Genomic DNA, 20,686 nt, shown 5'->3' with positions numbered 1-20,686 from the left:
CAGAGAGAGAGAGGGAAGGGGAAAGAGCCTACAGGGAGAATAATCCTTTTAGGGCACATTCCACAGTGACCCACTTCCTCCAGCCATGCCTACTGCCTATAGTTACCACGCAGTTAATCCTTTCTTTTCTTTCTTTCTTTCTTTGTTTTTTTTTTAGTTGTTGATGGATTTTTATTTTATTATTTATATGTGATGCTAAGGATTGAACCCAGTGCCTCACACATGCTAGGCAAGCTTTCTGCCACTGAGCCACACCCCCACCCCCTAGTCTATCCTTTCATACTAGAATGGACTGATTAGGTTACACCTTTTGGAATTCAGTCATTTGACTTCTGAATAATCCTGCATTAGTACAGATGCTTTTGGAGGATATCTCATATTTGAACCATGAAAACAATTATAAACCTGAGCTTTCAGAAGAGAGATAAAATGATTCCATTTAAAGCTTTAAAACACTTGAGGAAATTTACTTAATTGGATTTACAACTATAATATTGAATAATTAGGGAACCCCTATAGATTCAATATGAAAAATAATTTGTCAGATCAAAACTGACATTAGAGATATTTATGACATTCCGTGCTGAGCTTTTTGAGGTGATGAGATTTTGTATTGAGTTGTCCTGATCTGATTTCTTCAGGATTTGGAACTTTCAGAAGATGCCTAGGGCTTTTGGCTTTATCTCTAAGTTTCTTTGGATGTGGAGATAGTGTTCCCATCAGTACACATCTGATAAAGTTTTCGAAGTCTCCCTCCTGTCTTTGTTGTGTTCAGGTACCTGCTAGCTTCCTGATGGGACAGAGGAGACAGTCCCTAATTTTTTGTTACTTAGCATCCAGATTTCTTTCTGTTAGAGGTACAGTCTTTTGTGCCTTCCTGAAGAGAAGTTCCATGAACCCAGAGCTAACAAATCTGGTATGGGCTTCCCTGTGTATTTTTCAAAGGGAGTGTCAGTCTAAGACGGGTGCTAGCTGAAGTGGTGCTGGGTAGCCCACGGGAGGTGTAGTGCTGCTGTACTGCTCTGGTGTGTGCAGGTCAGTGGACTTGTATCTGGACACATTCAGCAGTGACTCGTGCCTGTGGGACTCTTCAGTATTGCATACAGCATGAGTTTCATCTCTGGCTACTTGGGATTACCTTCAGATAATGCCCACCATGAGCCCCCGGGACTGAAGAGCTTTGTGTCTACTGGTAGCTCTTGGGATTCCTGGCTCTGTACCCTCTGAGAGGTATGATGCCTTGCTGGCTAACAGGATCCTCCGCTCTGACTGGTTCGGTTCTGAGCCAGCTGCTCTTGTTTGTTAGCCCAGATACCCAAGTCTGCATGCTCATTGGCCATGACATCTCTTGTTTTTTTTTCCTGGGTGCAGGAGTGCAAAGATCAGGGCTGTTGTTGACTTTTGTGTATTATTGAGCACCTGCTCCGCTGTATTGGTGGTTGTGGGCAGAGGCCCTTGTTTAAATGTTGGCAACTGTCTTTAACTGTGAGACCTGTATGTGCAGGCCCTCCATGCTTCTATCATGAAACTCTCCACACTGACTGTTCCGGATCACAGGGATTTTACCTGCCACTGGGGAAGGGTGTCATTTGGCCCATCTTTGACTGTATCATGGCAGCCAGCAACACTAGGGTACATTTTCAGTGTAGCACCCCCTGAGAACGAATGGTTCTCAGATCAGCTCCACCCCATTCCCCTTGTCTACATAGTGAGGAGGGCATTTCCATAACCTGCTAACAACTGCCCCTCTGCAAAATCCTTATTCATCTATTACTGGGACCACCATTTTCAGAGGTGTTCCTTATGGTTTTATGTGTTATTTTCTGTATATAGAGTTAATTTCTTCTAGGATGGTTGGCTAAGTGTAGTCTCTACTAAATGGCTCCTTTGCCTGGCATAGCTTTCTACCAGCAGTTTTGAGTTGAATTGTGCAGTCTCCTTCACTATCTTTGCTGTTCCTGTCCTGTTTTTGTTTTTGTTTTTTTTTTTTTTTTAAGTACTGGGGATTGAACCCATGGGCACTTAACCACTGAGCCATATCCCCAGCATGTTTTTATTTTTTATTTTGAGATAGGGCTGCATATGTTGCTGAGGCTGGCTTTGAATGTGCAATCCTCCTGCTTTAGCCTCTTGAGCTACTGGAATTACAGATGTGTGCTTCTGCACCAGCTTTCTCTGCATTCTTGCCAGCATTTTATAACAAAATTTCTTCAAAGGGCTGTTAACATACAGTTACTCTTTTTTTCACTTTTAAAGACAGTCTTAATTTCTTAATTTATCTTCTCAGTTTTTTGCAACATTTAATGTACCTTGACCATTTCTTCCATTATAAGTGTGTGTAAAATAATATATTTATAATACAGTATGTAATGATGAAATTCATAAAGAACAGTAAAGTGAACAACATTTATTTATAAAATATAAAGTTCTTATACTTTTGCTATTCTCTATGTGTTCTTTGGTCATATTTTGCCTTCTTGTCTCTCAGATATAACCCAAACTGAATTTTGGGTTATTTGTTCCCAAACATGCATTATCCCTGAATAGTATATTAATTCATGTAACAGATATTTATTACTACCAGCTGTGTTCCAGGCACTGTTTTATCTGTAGAGATAAGATAGAGAATAGATAAAAATTCCTGCCTCTTAGAATTTGTTATTGTTATAAACTGGTAAATAAGATACATAGTTTATCAATCAATGATAAGAGTTACAAAGAAAAACTAGGAAAGAAGAATAGTGTTTTACTAAAAGGGAGAAGATTATGTAATTTAAAATTTAATGATCAGGAAAGGTTTTACTGTGAAGAGGATATTGAAGCAAGGACTTGGGATGATCATGAATTTGTAGAGGCAACAGTCATGGTGGTTGTACTTTGGTCCTAATCCAGTACTTGAATAAAGGTGAATGAATGATGAAGATAAGTAGAGGAAAAGGTCTTTGTAGGGGTAGAGGTAAAGAAACTGAGAGATCAGACTTTAAGATGATCATCTGTGTGGATATTGAAATCACCAGGAATCATGACAGTGATAAGGTAATGTGAGAGAGAATCCAAACCAAAATCTTCATAGAATGAGCAGAATGACTTGGGAATTGATTTGACTGCAACAAGGATGGTTGGAGGATCATACCACTTGTTTAATATTTTTGTTGTGTTTAAAAAAATGCTGTTAATAACATGTTACATATGTTTTAGCATGTATATATGTGGTAGAGTTTCTCCAGGTAGGGACTTTTGGTTTGAAACCAGCACACCTGCCTTCTTTTTTGTGATTGAATCCAGGGGCACTTAACCACTGAGCCACATCCCTACCCCTTTTATTTTTTATTTTGGGAGACAGGGTCTCAATGAATAGGTTAGGACTTTGCTAAGTTGCTGAGTCTGGGCTTGAATTTGTGATCCTCCTGCCTTCGCCTCCGGAGTTGCTGGGATCACAGGCCTCTGGTACCATGCATGGCTCCTCTTTAAAATTTTTTTTCTGGAACTTTCTTTGTTTACCAGGTACTTTTTCAATCTTCTTTCTTGATTTTCCTTTTTGGTCTGACCTTTAAATGTTGGCATATGGGACTTGGTCTTTTGGTCCTATTGTCTTTGGCCTTATCTACATGTTCTCAAGATGGTATAATTTCATCATCATGTAGATGCTGACAGAGTATAAGATTTTTGCCTCCAGTCTTTACTTTGAACTTTAGAATTCAGTTCCCTATTTTGTATCATCACTTGCATATCTGTCATTAAACCCAGATAAAAACAGAACACTTGATTTTTTTCTTAAGTTCTGATTTCTCCCTGTTTTACATCTCATTGAATTGCAACATTGTTCACTCACTTGTTAGACTTCAACAATTGTGAATATCTTTTCCTGTCCTATCACATCCAGTTTGTCAACATATTCTACCACCAATTCCTCTAGATTACATCCATTTCTTATAAACTTTATCCTACCTGTGGACCTGAAGTTCTTAAAATTTTTGGTTTTAGGATTCTAAGACATTTTTAATATGAGTTTGCTGGTAAAGGTGAGGTCTTTATGTACAGTCTTTTCTGGAGAGTTTTGCCTGTTTACTCTTAAATTTGAAATAATTCTGGTACATTTATATTACTGAAAAAAATTTTTTTTAGCTGAGTTGGAATAGGCATTTACTTTGAAAACTTAATGTGGAATTTTTGGGGCAGTATTTGTTATTCAATTTTCTTTTTAAAAATTTTAAAACATTTGTTTCTCAAAGATTTCTTTAAGGAAAATATGTTGATATTTAGAAGGAAAACGTTAGAGTTCATGAATCAGCTTGGATTCAAAGAATGTATGGAATTAATTTGTGGTTCGTATTTTGGTCAGAAAATAAGGTCATGTTTCTGCATTAGCATTATGAACAGTTGATATCAGTCCAACAAAAATCATGCCAAATTAAATGTAGCATTTTTCTAATAATGTTTAAAATTGTTCTTGTAATGTTTGAGTCCTTCTAATCAATTAATTGCTTTTTCTCTGCAGTAATTGTAGACAGCTGAAGGGTGATCAAGTTTAAAAAATTCAATTTTATTTAAGCATTTTAGCTTACAAAGTTGTACTTTCAAATAGCATCATTGAATATGCCAGTAGAAATATCCAAGAATTAAGGACTTGTATGAAAAATATAATACATAAAAAGTTTATTTTAAAATTGAGAATAATTAGTTGGTTTTCAATAAAATTAGTTAGACCTAAAATTGTAATTTTTCAGTTAAATAAGTTTGATTTCATCTAAATATATTTTAAAAATATGATCTTTGACTTTGTGTTTAAATTTCAAGAATACTACATAATCCATTTAATGGGAATAATGATAATGAAATCTTCATCAAACCTAGGCAGGCTACCTTAATTTTTTGAAAATTGACTTTTTATTTTGGAATAGTTTTAGATACAGAAGAGTTGCAAAGATGGGACAGAGTTCACTTATATTGCTTACCCAGTTTCCCCTATTTTTGTGTTATCTTAGGCTCTCACTGTATTTGTCAAAACTTAGAAGCCAAGGTTGATGAATGACTATTAAATTGTAGACTTCAGTTGAATGCTTTTTTTTTTCTGAACCATGATCCATACTGGGATATGACATTGTATATAGAGAAGTACATTTTAAAAATGATTTAAATGTTCTAATTTTGATAATAATAATACTTTGTAAATACATTTTTTGCTTTTATCAGTATTTTCTTTAGTCCTTGTTATCCAGCAGGTACTCAAAAAGTATTTGTTGCATAACTGAATGAGTCTATGAGATGTAGTATGAGACTTTGACAGAGAACACCTAGGATCCTAACTTCCTCATAGAAACCAAAAAGTTTTGTTGAATTATTTGTGTTTCTTCACAGCTTGCTTTCTTCTTTTTAAAAATTGTGTTTCTTCACAGCTTGCTTTCTTATTTTTTACAAATAGAAAACAAATGATTGAAATTAAACATGGCTGAATATACTATTGAAAATAAATGAATTTATAATGTATATAAATTTTTGCAGAATGTATGAATTGTTTTATAAGTGAGATTGTTATTTTTCATAGCTTTAACTTTTTAAAACAGTCTTAAGGTTTTTTTTTTTCCTTTTTTTTATTGTAAACAAATGGGTTACATGTTGTTTCTTGTACATGGAGTAAAGGCATACTGTTTGTGTAATCATAAAAAGTGATAAATAAGTGTAGACTACCATACTCAATTTTAATTCCATGAGTAATGTGTTACAGCTGTTTTTGCAGCACCTGTTTTCCTGCTTACTAATTAAGTTTCCTAAAAAGAAAAAAAAAATTAAGTTTCCTGAATCTTAAAATTGTCCATATTTTCATTGGGTCATCATAATAATGACAGCATATTACCACTAAATGCTTGTTTTGATTTGCTCAATATTCTTATTTTTTAGCTCACTGAAATGCAAGCTGAGAGTAGTTATTATAGCCCACAGAAAGTAAAATCTAAAGAAATATTGTGTTGGGAACAAGAAGGAACTACCATTGAGGTAATCTCTCAACATTGAATGTATTTAAAAAAAATTCTGAATGTTCTTAAAGTTAATATTTATAGTTAGCAGATTAATGATTGTTAATAGTAGTACATTTAAAATATTATACTTGTATATTTCTTTCTAGTAATCATTAGTATTGTTTGAAATATTACTTTAACAAATGCTTTAATATGCAACATTTCATTTGGCTTATTTCTTTGTTTAACATATGTATGTGTGAATGTGTATGTGCATATTAATGGTGATGAAGTATAAATCATTGAGGATACAAAGACTTGAGAGTACAGAAACAACACAGATGTTTCTTATTTTCATAGTTTATAATCTAAGGAGAATACATTTGGCTGTCTAAAGATGTCTAGCTAAATTAGACATTCTATAAAGAAAGCCTTTAATTTTTTTATTAAATATATTATTAGTTCTAATGTTCCCCTTCTTCTTATAGGCCCTTATGATGGGAGATCCTTTCTTTGACTGCCAAATTGGGTTTGTAGGATGTAGAGCTGTGTGTCTTAAAGGAATTATGGGTGTTAAAGATTTTGAAGAAAATATGAATAGAAGTGAAACAGTAAGTTAAAATTTCCTTTTATCTCCCTTTTTTGAGTTTTATACAGGGACAATGAAGGGCTTAACCTTACAAAATGTGCTAGACTACATATATCATTGGCTTGAGAGAGAGGCTTTACTGTTTTCCTTTACATTTCCTCTGCACAAAATTATAGAACACAAGGGAATTTAAAAAGTTGGTAGCACTTAACACCTGGACATGAGTTCCAAATATTTTCCAATTCATAAATACTCTCTTGTTTATGGCAGCTACTTAAGAGTTCCTTTTTGGTTTGTAAAAACGTTCTTTGCCAAAAATAGGCAATGTAAGTGGAGATAGCATTTCTTATCTTTTTACAGTACCCCAAGTATTAATGATACTCAATAGGTGTTATAAAGTTAGGGTTTTATTTTCTTTAACTGTTTAATGATTTTTCCTCCTGTTTAAAAATTTTACATTTGTTTTCAGGAAGCCTGTTTCTTCATTTGTGGTGAAAATTTGAGCACGAAAGGTTTGACATACCTTACAAATTCATTGTTTGATTACCGAAGCCCAGAAAATAATGGTACTCGTGCAGAATTTATCTTGGATGCAGCTCATCATAAGGTCAGAGAATATATATTTGTGTCAAATTCTGCACTGTTGATTGGATGAACACTCAAAGTTTGCCAGATAATATCTTCTGAATGCAAATTGTCTACTGAAACATTTAGAATGTTTTTGCCCAACTTCTACATCTAGATAGGCCTAAGGAATGCACAGAGGTTTTTAATTTTATATAATATATAATCATAGTATGTTTGTCCATGTACTGCCAAAATAGTCTTGGAGGAAATGTATTGAATTTTCTTTATTATTTGTTACTTCTAGCATGTGAGCTTGATGAGAAAAAATGAATTTCACTTTTCAGTATGTATACTTTTTAGTACTATGTGAATTTTTCATGTAAGAGTATATAAATATGTTTGTGGAATATTAATTTATGAAATAAATGTAGAGTTCAAAAATGTTACCTGAAGATTAACATAGTATAATAATTTACATTTTAACTTTTTCATTAAGATTTATTTTCAGGCCGGGGTTGTGGTTCAATGGTAGAGAGCTTCTTTAGTACTGGTTTGAGCTTCAGCATCACGTAATAAATAAATAAATAAATAAATAAATAAATAAATAAATAAATAAAGGTATTTTGTTATCTACAACTAAAAAATTTTTTTAAAAGATTCATTTTCATCATTAATAGTAAAGACTTTAATGTCTACTGCATAATTAACATACGTTTAGAATATTTTAGTATATCTTTTAGTGTTTAAACTAAAATATTTAAGACCCATTTGAGAGTATACATTATTAGACAGTTTTGTGATAGTGATAAAGGTCAAGAGTATAATATCTATTCCATTATAGGTACTCATTAACTAGGTGTTGTGGATAAAGTAGTCAAAATGTCTAGTAGAATTATGGATGTCCTGTGTGGTATGCAGTAAAGGTAACATTACCTTTCTCAGAAGTGAATTCTTTGGTTAACTTCTGTGCTTTTGTTTTGGTAATTCTTTGAGTTGATAAAATCTATGTAAGGATATCTATCAGGTTTTAAACTCAACTTTCTTCTGTATAATGTCTGTTTGCATTCCTTTGTTGACAGGAGACATATACTGAGATAGCTGGAATGCAAAGGTTTGGGGCTTTTTACATGGATTACCTGTACACAATGGATAGCACCAATGGCAAAGGTATTGGCTTCTTTTCTTTTGTTTGCCTTTCTTTGAACAATAGAAACAAAGGCATCTCTCAATTGGCCCTTGACTAGTTGGATTCTGTTATGTTAGATTTACCTTCTGGTACTTGGGGAATGGTTTAATTTTAATGTTATATTAGAATTTTCTTGGAATATTGGCATTTTGTCCATTTTCTTTTTTGTACAGCTGATTGAAAAGACATTTTGTATAACCAACAGTTCTCATATATGTACTAAATATTAAAAATGTGAAGATCGAATTTCATATCACATTAACTTGTCCAAAAGAACAGTTTATTTTCTGTACTGAATTCATTTTGAAGTTTTATACGTCTTTTTATTATAAAGAAAGTTTGTGCTGGGTGTGGTGGCACACACCTGTAATTCCAGCAGCTCGGGAGGCTGAGGCAGGAGAATTGTGAGTTCAAAGCCAGCCTCAGCAATAGCAAGGTACTAAGCAACTCAGGGAGACCCTGTCTCTAAATAAAATACAAAACAGAACTGGGGATGTCGCTCAGTGGTTGAGTACCCTGATTTCAATACCTGGTATGCTCCCCTGCACACTCCCCCCAAAATAGTTTGTTTCAAAGCAAAAAAGTCAAAATAAATTATCCCACATTTGATAAACCCATAGGTTTTATAATTTTGTTATGTAATTATTATTTTATTTTATTATAGGAAGCAAATGATGTTTTAAAATATTTCACCATTTGATACTTTATGTGCACATATGATGTGTTTGTTAATTTGGTCTTTTTATATTGAAAAATAGGTTCCCTTTTAAAATTTTCATATTCTTGTATTAAAAATGATTTCTCTGTGCTATGTTATTGTATCTTAGCTTTTTGACTAAGATCCAGCGTAACATATGTTAGGTGATAGGTACTGTGGATGTGTAGAACATCAAAATGTTTCTCAAGAAGCCAACAAGTAGTGCTGAATTAGGCATTTAAATTAATGGTCATTATATTGTTTGTTAGGAACAGTCATATGAATAGGAGAGAGAGGTCCAGGTAAGAAATTACAAATTTTGTTTGAGGGGTTGAAGACCTCACAGAAGAGTTGATATTGAAATAAATTTTCTCTAATGAAGAGAGAAGAGAGTAATTTTCTGCCTTCTTGTTTTTAAAATAATTTATTTATTTTGATTCATTGTAAACAAATGGGGTACAACTTGTTTCTTTGGTTGTACATGAAGTAGAGTCGTATCATTTGTGTAATCATACATATACATAGGGAAATGATGTTTGTTGTGTTCTGTTAATTTTCCTTTCCTGCACCCCTCCAACCCCTCCTTTTCCTCTATATAATCCATCCTTCCTCCATTCTTGCCTCCCTCCCACCCCCCGTTGTGTAGCATCATCCTCTTATCAGAGAGATCATTCGTCCTTTGTTTTTTTGGGATTGGCTTGTCTCACTTAGCATGATATTCTTCAACTTCATCCATTTGCCTGCAAATGCCATAATTTTATTCTTTTTTATGGCTGAGTAATATTCCATTGTGTATTTATTCCAGTTTCTTTATCCATTCATCAATTGAAGGGCATCTAGGTTGGTTCCATAATCTAACTATTGTGAATTGAGCAGCTATGAACATTGATGTGGCTGTATCTCTGTAGTATGCTGATTTTAAGTCCTTTGGGTATAGGCCGAGGAGTGGGATAGCTGGGTCAAATGGTAGTTCCATTCCAAGTTTTCTAAGGAATCTCCACACTGCTTTCCAGAGTGGCTGCACTAATTTGCAACCCCACCAGCAATGTATGAGTGTACCTTTTTCCCCACATCCTCGCCAACACCTATTGTTGCTTGTATTCTTGATAATTGTCATTCTAATTGGGGTGAGATGGAATCTTAGGGTAGTATTGATATGCATCTCTCTTATTACTAGAGATGTTGAACATTTTTTCATATATCTGTTGATTGCTTGTAGATCTTCTGTGAAGTGTCTGATCATTTCCTTAGGTCTTTTGTTGATTGGGTTATTTGTGTTCTTGGTGTAAAGATTTTTGAGTTCTTTATAGATTGCCTTCTTTTTTTTGCAGTGTTTTCTGAATCTTGTTTTCATCAGTCAGTCTTCTGAACTCATTTTTTCTCCTGAACTCTCTATTGAAATAATCCCATTCTTTTCTTGCATTGAAGTACTTTATGTTGTTGATGCCCATATGCGAATTTCTGGTCTAGATTTTTTAAAGGTTCAGAATTAAATATCCAGTGCATACTTGACATTTTCACTTTTGTGTCTCACAAATATTTTAAAACTGAATATGTTCAACATTGAATTGTTAACATCCCCCTGACCACCTACTACCTGTATCCCTCCTCTATTTTTGATCATCTTTTCTTGGAAAATTGTACCATTATCTTTTAGTTGCTCAAACCAGAAACCTGGCTATAATCATGATGCACTCTTTCTTTCTATTCTAGAATTAAATTTATTGTCGTTTTCTATTTTTGGTTGAATTTCTTCTCCAAAATCTGTCTTGATTCCATCCACTTTAAAAAAAATTTTTTTTTTGGGTACCAGGGATTGAACTCACTATGGAGCCACATCTCCAACCATATTTTGAATTTATTTAGAGACAGGGTCTCACTGAGTTGCTTAGCACCTCTCTGTTGCAGAGGCTGGCTTTGAACTCCTGCCTTAGCCACCTGAGCTTCCACTGTGCCCAGCAACATCTGTTTTCTTAATTTTACAAGCTGAGCTGACCTTTTTATTTTTTCCCAGAAAATAACAAAATTCCACTATTCCTTTGTGAATATCAATGTACTTTAAATGCGTCTTCATTTTTTTTCACTTTTTATTTTTTCCTTTTTTGCTTTTAGGTAACTATATTTAAACGTTCATGTTTCTTTTTGTGAACCTGTAATCACTTGTATAGGGATGAGGGTGATAATAATAGCTAATATTTATTGGATTTAAATGCAGAGTTCTGTTTTAAGTGTATTACATGTATTAGCTTTTTAATTCCCATCACCTTTTACGGTAGATGTGAATGGTGTTATTTATACTTGATTTCTATGTGTCAGTATTAAATATGCATATCAGAAGTATGTGTAAGATTAACTTTGTACTTTTTTTTGATTCATTGTACACAAATGGGGTACAACTTTTCATTTCTCTGGTTGTATACGATGTAGAGTCTCACTGTTCTTGTAATCATGCATGTACATAGGGTAATGATGTTTGTCTCATTCAACCATCTTTCCTTTCTCCTGCCCCCTCCCCACCCCTCATTTCCCTCTACACAATCCAGTGTTCTTCCTTTCTTCCCTTACCCCCCCCCCCCCTCGCCCATTATGTATGTATTAGCATCTACTTACCAGAGAAAACTTTCGACCTTTGGTTTTTTGGGATTGACTTATTTCACTTAGCATATTCTCCAACTCCATCCATTTACCTGCAGATGCCATAATTTTATTCTTCTTTATGGCTGAGTAATAGTCCATTGCGTACATGTACCACGGTTTCTTTATCCATTCATCTATTGAAGGGCCTATAGGTTGGTTCCATAATATAGCTATTGTGAATTGAGGTGCTGTTAACATTGGTGTAGCTGTATCATTGTAGTATGCTGATTTTAAGTCCTTTGGGTATAAACCGAGGAGTGGGATAACTGGGTCAAATGGTGGGTTCATTCCAAGTTTTCTGAGTAATCTCCATCTGCTTTCCTTAGTGGTTGCACCAGTCTGCAGTTCTATCAGCAATGTATGAGTGTACCTTTTTCCCCACATTCTCGCCAACACTTATTATTATTTGTATTCTTGATAATTGCCATATTGACTGGAATGATATGAAATCTTAGAGCAGTTTTGATTTGCATTTCTCTAATTGCAAAAGATGATGAACATTTTTCCATATGTTTCTTCATCAATTGTATTTCATCTTCTGTAATGTGTTCAGTTCCTTAATCCATTTATTGATTAGGTTATTTTTTGTTGTTGTTGTTAAGTTTTTTTGAGTTCTTTATATATCCTGGAGATGCTGTATCTGAGGTGTGTGTGGTAACTTTGTATGTTTTAATTGACATGTAAGTCTGTGCATGGGCTTACTGATTTTATATTTGTATTACATAGTCACCTTAAAAAATTTCTGCCTGCTGAGTCATCTTAGTAAGTAAAAAAGTAATAAATTTCATCCATGCTGACACTAAGGATTAACTGTATTCTTTGTATTTTTGTTATTAGAAGGTATAGGTACAGACTTTTTGTATTTATTAGGGTTTTCTAGATTCTAAACGTTTGTTAATGCTGGAGAGCCTTATTTTCCTCTTTGAATAAACAAAATGGCTTAAGAATTAAAAATTTTATATTGTCACATATAATAACAAATTTGTATATTTATATCAGATGTGTGATAAAAGAAGAGTACATATTAGATAACAAGATTTGTCTGTAGCTAGAATCAAGATTTCTTTAGAAAACCTTTTGTTCCTCTTTAGTATAAGGGCAGATGAAGGATACAGGGATATAGGACTCTGCATCATGGAGCAAGGTCACAATAGTTTTATTCTGGAATGTTTGATTGCAGGTAACAACATTAATTTTAATGTTTGATACATTACCCTCAAGGTCTCTCATGAACATATAATGTTAAACTAATTTTCAGTGACACTTGAAGATAAATTGTAGTAAAGTGCAATTTCCTCCAAAGTGTCTCTAGTTAAAAAACAATGGATCTGCTGGGCGTGTTAACTAGGGAGGCTGAGTTAGGAGGATCACGAGTTCAAAGCCAGCCTCAGCAACTTAGCCAGGCCCTAAGCAATTCAGCGAGACCCTGTCTCTATATAAAAAGTAAAAAAAAAAAAAAAATAGGACTATGGATGTGGCTCAGTGATTGAGTGCCCCTGAGTTCAATCTTCTGTACCCCCCAAAAAACAAAAATAAAATATGATGGATCTAAGATCTTTAGGTTTTATAGAGTAATTTCTAAGAAGGACTATAGCCCTTGTTGTAACATTAGATAACAGGAATGTACATGGATATAAAGATAAATAATGAGGGCTCTGTGTATCTAGCTGATTGAGAAATGCTTTTTAGGCATTTAGCTATAATAAACTAAAAGATAAAAGTATAATATTAAAATATATACTTGTATATCTGATTGATGCTTAAATTACTAATATAAAGTTGGACTTCTTATAGGTTCTGCAATTCAACAAGACTTTACTTCAGGGAGAAATGAAGATTTGGGAACAGTTCAAGAGAAGTCTACGAAAACTCTTGTTGTAGGTCCCCTTGATTTTCGCTTGGATAGCAGTGCAGTACATAGGATTTTGAAAATGATTGTTTGTGCCTTGGAACATGAATATGAACCATATAGCAGGCTAAAACCAGGTTTGTTTTTGGTTTAATTCTGAATCTATGCTAGTTGATTTGAATGATTATGTACTCCAGTTTGTCCTGTTTTGCTAACTTTCCATCTTTAGTATACTTTGCTTGTCAGCAAGGACTTTTATGTATTCTGTCAATTTAGAGAATATACTTGTGTATGCAAGTTCTAGGAGAGGAAAAAATTTGGAAATCATCAGTACTTGCATCAGTATTTTATTTGCAGGTATTTAATTGTCATATCCTTTTGAGGCCCATTCCAGTGTATACTTGTGAATTATGATCATTATTTTTCACATTAATGGAGTCTAAGAGCCAGATATGAACATGGTTTCTAAAAATACATATTTAACATTTAAGAAAATGTTGGTACTACTAGTAAAAAGGAATTTTTTTATATAACTAGGTTTTTTGTACATGGTATGAACATGTGGTTATCAATTTTGTAAAGTATAAATTCCTTGTTAATAAAATAAAGCTCTTGAGTAGAATAGAACAGAATATAGTAATGAAGGAATATACAATAGTAGTGAAGAACTTTGCCTATGGAGTCAGGCTGACTTGAAATCTGAACCCTACTTTTTAATAACCTTAGAAAATTTAATGAACATTTCTGGTCTGCCATTTCTCTTTCTCTGTCTTATGTTCAATTATTATGAGAGAGGTGGTTAATTGTCTTCCCAATGTCCATTTTTCTCATTTTTATAATAGAAACTTCTGTAATGGAAGTAAATATTTTACATTCTGGGTATACTTGTATGACCATATTCTGACTATTATGATGGGAAATAAACTTCATATGTTTGGAGTTTTGGGTCATGATTTTAAATGGAAAAAAGTATACTCTTTTTCCTTCTCCCTTTTCTTCTTTTGAAAAATAAATATAAAAGCAGGAACTGGAGCTGCCGTCCTAGACCTTGAGCTAAAGCTGCAGGGCTAAGGACGACAAAGCAGCAAGGTAAAAAGAACCTAGGTCCTTAGTACTGTGGTAGCACCATGTCCCTTAGACTAGTTGTTGTGTAAGAGAAATAAACTTGTGTTTTTTGTTGAAACTTCTATTTTACTTTTTACACAGCAACCTTACTGTTATACTAACTGATGAAAAATAGTAGGGTTTATGTCCAAATATTGTTGTGAGCACAAAATGAGATTGCATGTAAAAACTGCTTGTAAAAAGGATAGTGCCTAGTGCACGGTGTTTGACATGTTCATGCCTTTGTGGATTGTAACTTACCAAATACCTATGTCATGCCAGATACTCTTCTGTGTACTAGGATACTGTGGCAGGTAAAATATATGAAATGAAATCTCTGTCCTTATATCCTAATGGGTTGGACAGAGTGAACAGTAAGCATATTATTTTGGACATTGGTAAGTGCTATGAGAATAAAATAAAAGAAGGTAGGGTTAGAGTGCTAAAGGCAGAGGAAGAGGAGACCTGTTGTAGTTAGGTAGCTAGGAAAGTCATCTCTGAAGAGTTTATATATGAACTGACCCATGAATGTGTAAGGAAGTGAGTCTTGCAGTTGCCTGAGAAAAGAGAGTTTAAGCAAACCTTAAGGTAGGGACATTTGGCAGCTTATAAAAGGAGAAAAGCAGGCTATAATATGTGGACCATAATAAATACTGGTAAGTCAGAGAGGTAGACATCACTCTGTTAGACCTCAGGGTCAAAGGAATTTGGATTTTATTCTATAGATGCCTGTTCAGTCGACAGTCTTCTATCAGCTGAGCTATTAAAAGGTGCCCTTGAATTTTATTCTAAATGTGATGGAATCATTGGAAAATCTTGAGTAAGGAAGTTATTAACTTACTACTTTAATAGTAATTACCAGAGTCAATGTACATTATTCATTATTTTAAAAAATTGGCTCTTCCCAGTTTTACTTGTACTCATTTGTGTGTGTGTGTGTGTGTGTGTGTGTGTGTGTGTGTTAAGTGTATACAATTTTATCAGCTGTGTAGATTTGTCTGTCCCTGACCACATTCAAAATGAACAATTCCAACACTATAAAGGTTCCTTGTGTTGCGTTACAGCCTCATCCATCTATCTTGTCCCTCTCTCTTCCTTTATCCCTAATCCCTGAAATTATTAACGTGATCCATTTCTAGAATTTTATCATTTCATAAGCATTATATAAGTGGAATCATTCAGTATATAAGTTTCTGGGATTGGCTTATTTTGCTAAAGTGTAATTCTCTGGAGATTTATATAAGCTGTTGCTTGTATCAGTGGTTTATTTTTATTGATGAGTAGTGTTAAATTGTATGTGTTTACTAAAGTTTGTGAATTCACTGAAGGACATTTGGAATGAGTCTGTTTCTGGGCTAGTACAAATAAAGCTGGTCTTAGTAATTATGCACTGGTGTTTGTGAGAACATCAAATTTCATTTCTTTAGGATATATACCCAACTGTGCAATTTCTAGGTGATTTAATAGTTGTATATTTAATTTTTGAAAAAAAACTACCACGTTGTTTTCAGGAGCAACTGTACCATTTTACATTTCCATCAGCAATGAATGAGTGATCCAGTTTCTTTACATCTTCCCACTATTTGGTATTGTCAGTCTTTATTTTAGTCATTCTGATACGTATGTAGTTTTAACTAACAGTCTGCAATCTCATTGTAGTTTTAAGTAGCATTTCTTCATTGACTGATGACGTTGAAAACCTCTTCATGTGCTCCTTTGCATTATATTTTTTTCACTCAGTGAAACATCTGTTTATTTCTTTCGCCCATTTTTAATTGGATTGTTTATTTCTTCTAAAACTTTTATAATTTTTCATTTTATATGTAAATTTGATCTACTTTGAATTCTTTTTTTTCCATAAGGAATATGTTATAGGTAGATAGATATTTATTTGCCTTTTCATTTCCAGTTGCTCCAGTAAGCACTATTTGTTGTTATGATAGTCTTTCCTCTATTGGGTTAGTTATACACCTAAGTAGATATCACTTAGAACATTCTGTATTTGTTGTACTGTATCTGGCTTGTGATATTTTAACACGTGCATACATCATGCACTTACATAATCTGGGTGATTTTAGTATTTCTCTCTCCTTACCATATCTTTATGTTTGAGGACTTCAAACTCATTTCTTCTAGATCATCATTAAATACTTTATAGGTTATTGTGAACTATAGCCATCCCTTCGTGTCTGGAGCATCAGACCTTATTCTTTGTATCTGCCTCTGTTTTGGTACCTGCTGTCTAACCTTGCTTTATCCACCCTCTCCCCCACCCTTCCCAACCTCTACTAATAACTCTTTTATTTTTATCTTAGAGCTAGTGATGTAGAGTAGTGATCAGTGTTGGCTCACCATTACAATATTTAATTTTAATCAGCAAGAAGGGAGGACAGAAGAAAATGGTATGTATGTAGTTTTATTTTAAGGAAATGATTTTGTCATTCCACTAACCAAAATGGTGAGTGACATGTGCATATAACTACAAGGTAATCTGTAGAAGAACTAATTTACTTTAGTTAAATTCAGAGAGTTTTATTGCTAACTTCAAAAGGAAGCAGTAACTACTCCAAGGTAATTGGCAATCTCTGCTACAATGGAATTATGTCATACATATAACTAGTCTTCGTTTGAAGCAGTTGGTCATCTAAAGAATGTAATATTCAATTAAAAAAAAACAGGTGATATTAGTTTCATATATAAGCAGTCCTCATGTTCTGTAGTAGTTTGGAACTATAAAAATTACCATGCAAAATGATCTTAATAATTGGGGAAAAAGTAGAATTATCACAAAACCTTTAGAAATTTTTGTCAAAACATTCAAAGATGGACCTTTATTTTATTCATTTTTTTAATATGTGGTGCTGAGAATCAAACCCAGTGCCTCACATATGCTAGGCAAGTGCTCTACCAGTGAGTCACAACCTCAGCCCCCTCAAAACTCATTATAGGTTATAAACATATAGAAAAGTGAAAAATCTAAAAGGAATAGTAAAGAATTATAAAAGTAAACTTTAAAAATAAGTTTGTGGGAAAAATTTAATGAGTTGTTTGAATAGTTCTTATCGTTCTGGTATAACCTAAAATATGAACTGTCTTTCCTATGCCTTGATAAATTGTCATAACTGCTTTCTACATTTGGATAAGAGTCCATTATTTTGTGCTATATACTTACAGTTTCTTGAAAACCTCAGAGTTTATATTTCCCTTTAATGAGAACTTATGAACTTGCTTGTGTCACTTTGAGACATCCTCATTCTTTTTATCACCTTGTTATGTCGTGTTTGTTTTTACTGAATTCTCTTCAAGTCTTTAGAAATGGTCCAGTGTTGATACTTCCAAGGTTACGTCTTCTATTTTTCCATTTATGTTCAATTAGAATTTCACTTCCATTGTTACCAATTTTTGTTTTCTTTGCAGCACTTTTTTATATTTCTGTTTGGATTATTCATTTTTTAAAAAAAAGTTATGTAGGTTTATCAGTGGCAGTTAGGCAATACAACTACTTTGCCATCTTATCCTGAGCTCAGTAGCAGTTGTACTGTAACCACAATGTAAACCTGACAAAACTAAGAGAAGTGACGTTATTGTTTTTTGATCAGGATGCTCATTTATTATTTACCTAATGATTTGTAGACTAAAGAACTATAAGTTTGTAATTTATGCAATTACTTAGTTAATATAAATTGGCATTTGATATTTGAACCATAACTGAGAACAGATTCTTTCACAATAGTACTGAGGATAGTGAGAGCTTCCTGTATATTCATAAACATATATTTTTGAGTGCATATGTATTAAATTTTAAGTTATTAGCACTTAATCCTGTATTCTTTTTTCCTTATCTTTGTATTGAAATATATATATATATATATAAATAAATACTGGAAGGTACACAAAACTTAAGGATAGAGTGCTGTGAAATTTTCATACTAACCACATCTATTTAATTAATTGATCAGGAAATAAAAACTTAGCAACTCTTCAAAAATCCTCTTCTTACCAAATATTATGTCTTAAAGAGTAACCACTACACTTACTTACATCATCAATTTAGTTTTGTTTATTTAGAATTCATAAATGGAATTACATGATATGTACCCTTTTGTCTCAGACTTTAGCTCATATTATGTTTATGAGATTTGTTCTTATTGCAGTGTAAGTTTCTATTGTATATTATAACTTATTTATCCACATTAATGTTGATGAGTATTTGGTTAGTTTCTTGCACAAAAGTCAATTCAAATTTGATCTGAATTCAACCTGAAATTAAAATCAAGTCATTTCAAAGCAAATCAAAATTAGACCTAGGAATTAGGCCAGAAACTTTGCAATTCCTAGAAAAAAACATAGGGTCAGTGTGACAACATATTGACATAGGCACCAACTTCGTTAACAAGACTCCTAAACCTGAAGAAATAAAACCAAGAATCAATAAATGGGAAAGTATCAGATTAACAAGCTTCTGCACAGCAAAACTAAAGATAGAGCTTACGAAAATCTTTGCCTGCTACTCCTACAAAAGGGGGTTAATTCCCAGGAAGTGAACAAAACAACAACAAAATTAACCCTGGGGAAAAAACCCAACCCAGGAAATAAATGGAGAAAAGAACTAAACAGGCATTTTTCAAAAGAATACAAATGAAGAGCAAATATACAAAAAAATGTTCTACATCTGTACCAAAGAGGGATATGCAAATCAGAACTACACTGAAATTTTCTCATTCCAGTTAGAATTGCAATAATCAAGAATACAAAAAATAGTGAATTCTTGTGAGGATGTCGGGGAAAAGGTACCCTCATGCATGTATTGCAAATTAGCATAACCACTTTGGAAGCATTGTAGATCTCCACAATAGATTAGGAATAAACCACCATATAACTCATATAACCCAGCCATCCAACTTTTTGGTATTTGTCCAAAAGAATTAAAATCAGCCTATAGTGATACAGACACATCAATCAATGTTTACAGCAGCACAATTTACCATAACTGAGTCATGAAACCAGCCCAGGTGTCCATCAACAGATGAATGGATAAAGAAAATATTATATATACAAAGAACATTTTTTGCCATAAAGAAGAATGAAATTATGACTTTTGCCAGTAAATGAGTGGAATTGGAGTGTGTCATGCTAAGTGAAATAGTCTCAGAAAGTCAAAGGATGAATGTTTTTTCTCTTGTGGAAGCTAGTCCAAAATAAGGAAAAGGTTGGAGGTGGGGTGCATTTCATGAAAATAGATCAATTTGTAAAGGACAAGGAGGAAAGAGGAACAGGAAAAGGAAAGAAGGGCAAAACAAAATTGACCAAATTATACTGTGTAAATACATGAATGTACATGAGTAAACTGCAGTGAATTTTCTTTTTTTGGTGCTGGGACAGTGAATTTTACCTATATATTTACAACACACTAATTAAAAGAACACAGTAAATAGAGGGAAGATCAGTAGAGGAACAGGAGCAAGGAGAGGGAGGAGGAACTACTGGGGACCAAAAGAGAGCAAATTGTATTTCATACATGTTCAATTAATGTCAAAATGGACTCCACTATTACCTATAACTATAATGCACTAAAAAGCATTTAAAAAAAGCAGAAATGGAAATAACATGACCAAATATTTTAAAAATTAGTTAATTTTGTTATAGCAGAGTAACAGAGTAATTTATATGACATTCTTAAGTAACTTAGAGTTGCTTCTTTGTTGAAAAGAAAAAATAGAATTTCGCCTAAAATTTTGGAACTCATTAGTTCACTTTTCAATTGTTTAAGAATATTAGGTATTTAAAAATATGCTTCATTAAAGGTCATTTTTCATTTTAGAAATGAAGGATGAAAATGAAACAATACTGAATCCTGATGAAGTGGCTTCTTTGGAGGAATATATTCCTACTCGACATACAAGTGTTACTCTCCTCAAATGTACCTGTACAATTTTCATGGCTGAGTTCAACTTGCTGGATTGTTTGCTTCCTGTCATTATAGGAGGAAAGGTATAATTACAGTTTACTTTTCCCCCCTCATGTATGCATGTATGTCGTTACTAAATAAAATTTCTTATATCTTTATCTATCATGGAGTGAAGGCAATGTAACTGATTGG

At 33.4% G+C, this 20,686-nt stretch overlaps 1 protein-coding gene across 7 annotated transcripts in view; it reads left to right on the top strand.

Moving 5' to 3' along the window:
- Positions 1-20,686, top strand: part of Vps13b (vacuolar protein sorting 13 homolog B) — an 829,431-nt gene that overhangs the window by 107,289 nt on the left and 701,456 nt on the right. For all 7 annotated transcript variants that reach the window (XR_007108524.1, XR_007108523.1, XM_047551787.1 and 4 more), the window contains exons 9-14: positions 5,899-5,994; positions 6,446-6,568; positions 7,016-7,153; positions 8,193-8,280; positions 13,428-13,619; positions 20,408-20,577. Coding sequence is in view for 5 of the 7 variants with exons in the window: in XM_047551787.1 (XP_047407743.1) it covers positions 5,899-5,994; positions 6,446-6,568; positions 7,016-7,153; positions 8,193-8,280; positions 13,428-13,619; positions 20,408-20,577 (807 nt within the window). In the remaining 2 variants the exon portion in view is untranslated. The remainder of the gene's footprint in view (positions 1-5,898; positions 5,995-6,445; positions 6,569-7,015; positions 7,154-8,192; positions 8,281-13,427; positions 13,620-20,407; positions 20,578-20,686) is intronic.

The sequence above is a fragment of the Sciurus carolinensis genome, chromosome 1 (assembly GCF_902686445.1).
Source record: "Sciurus carolinensis chromosome 1, mSciCar1.2, whole genome shotgun sequence".
NCBI lineage: Eukaryota > Metazoa > Chordata > Mammalia > Rodentia > Sciuridae > Sciurus > Sciurus carolinensis.
Note: the sequence above shows the minus strand (reverse complement) of the source record. Positions and strands in the feature narration are given on the sequence as shown.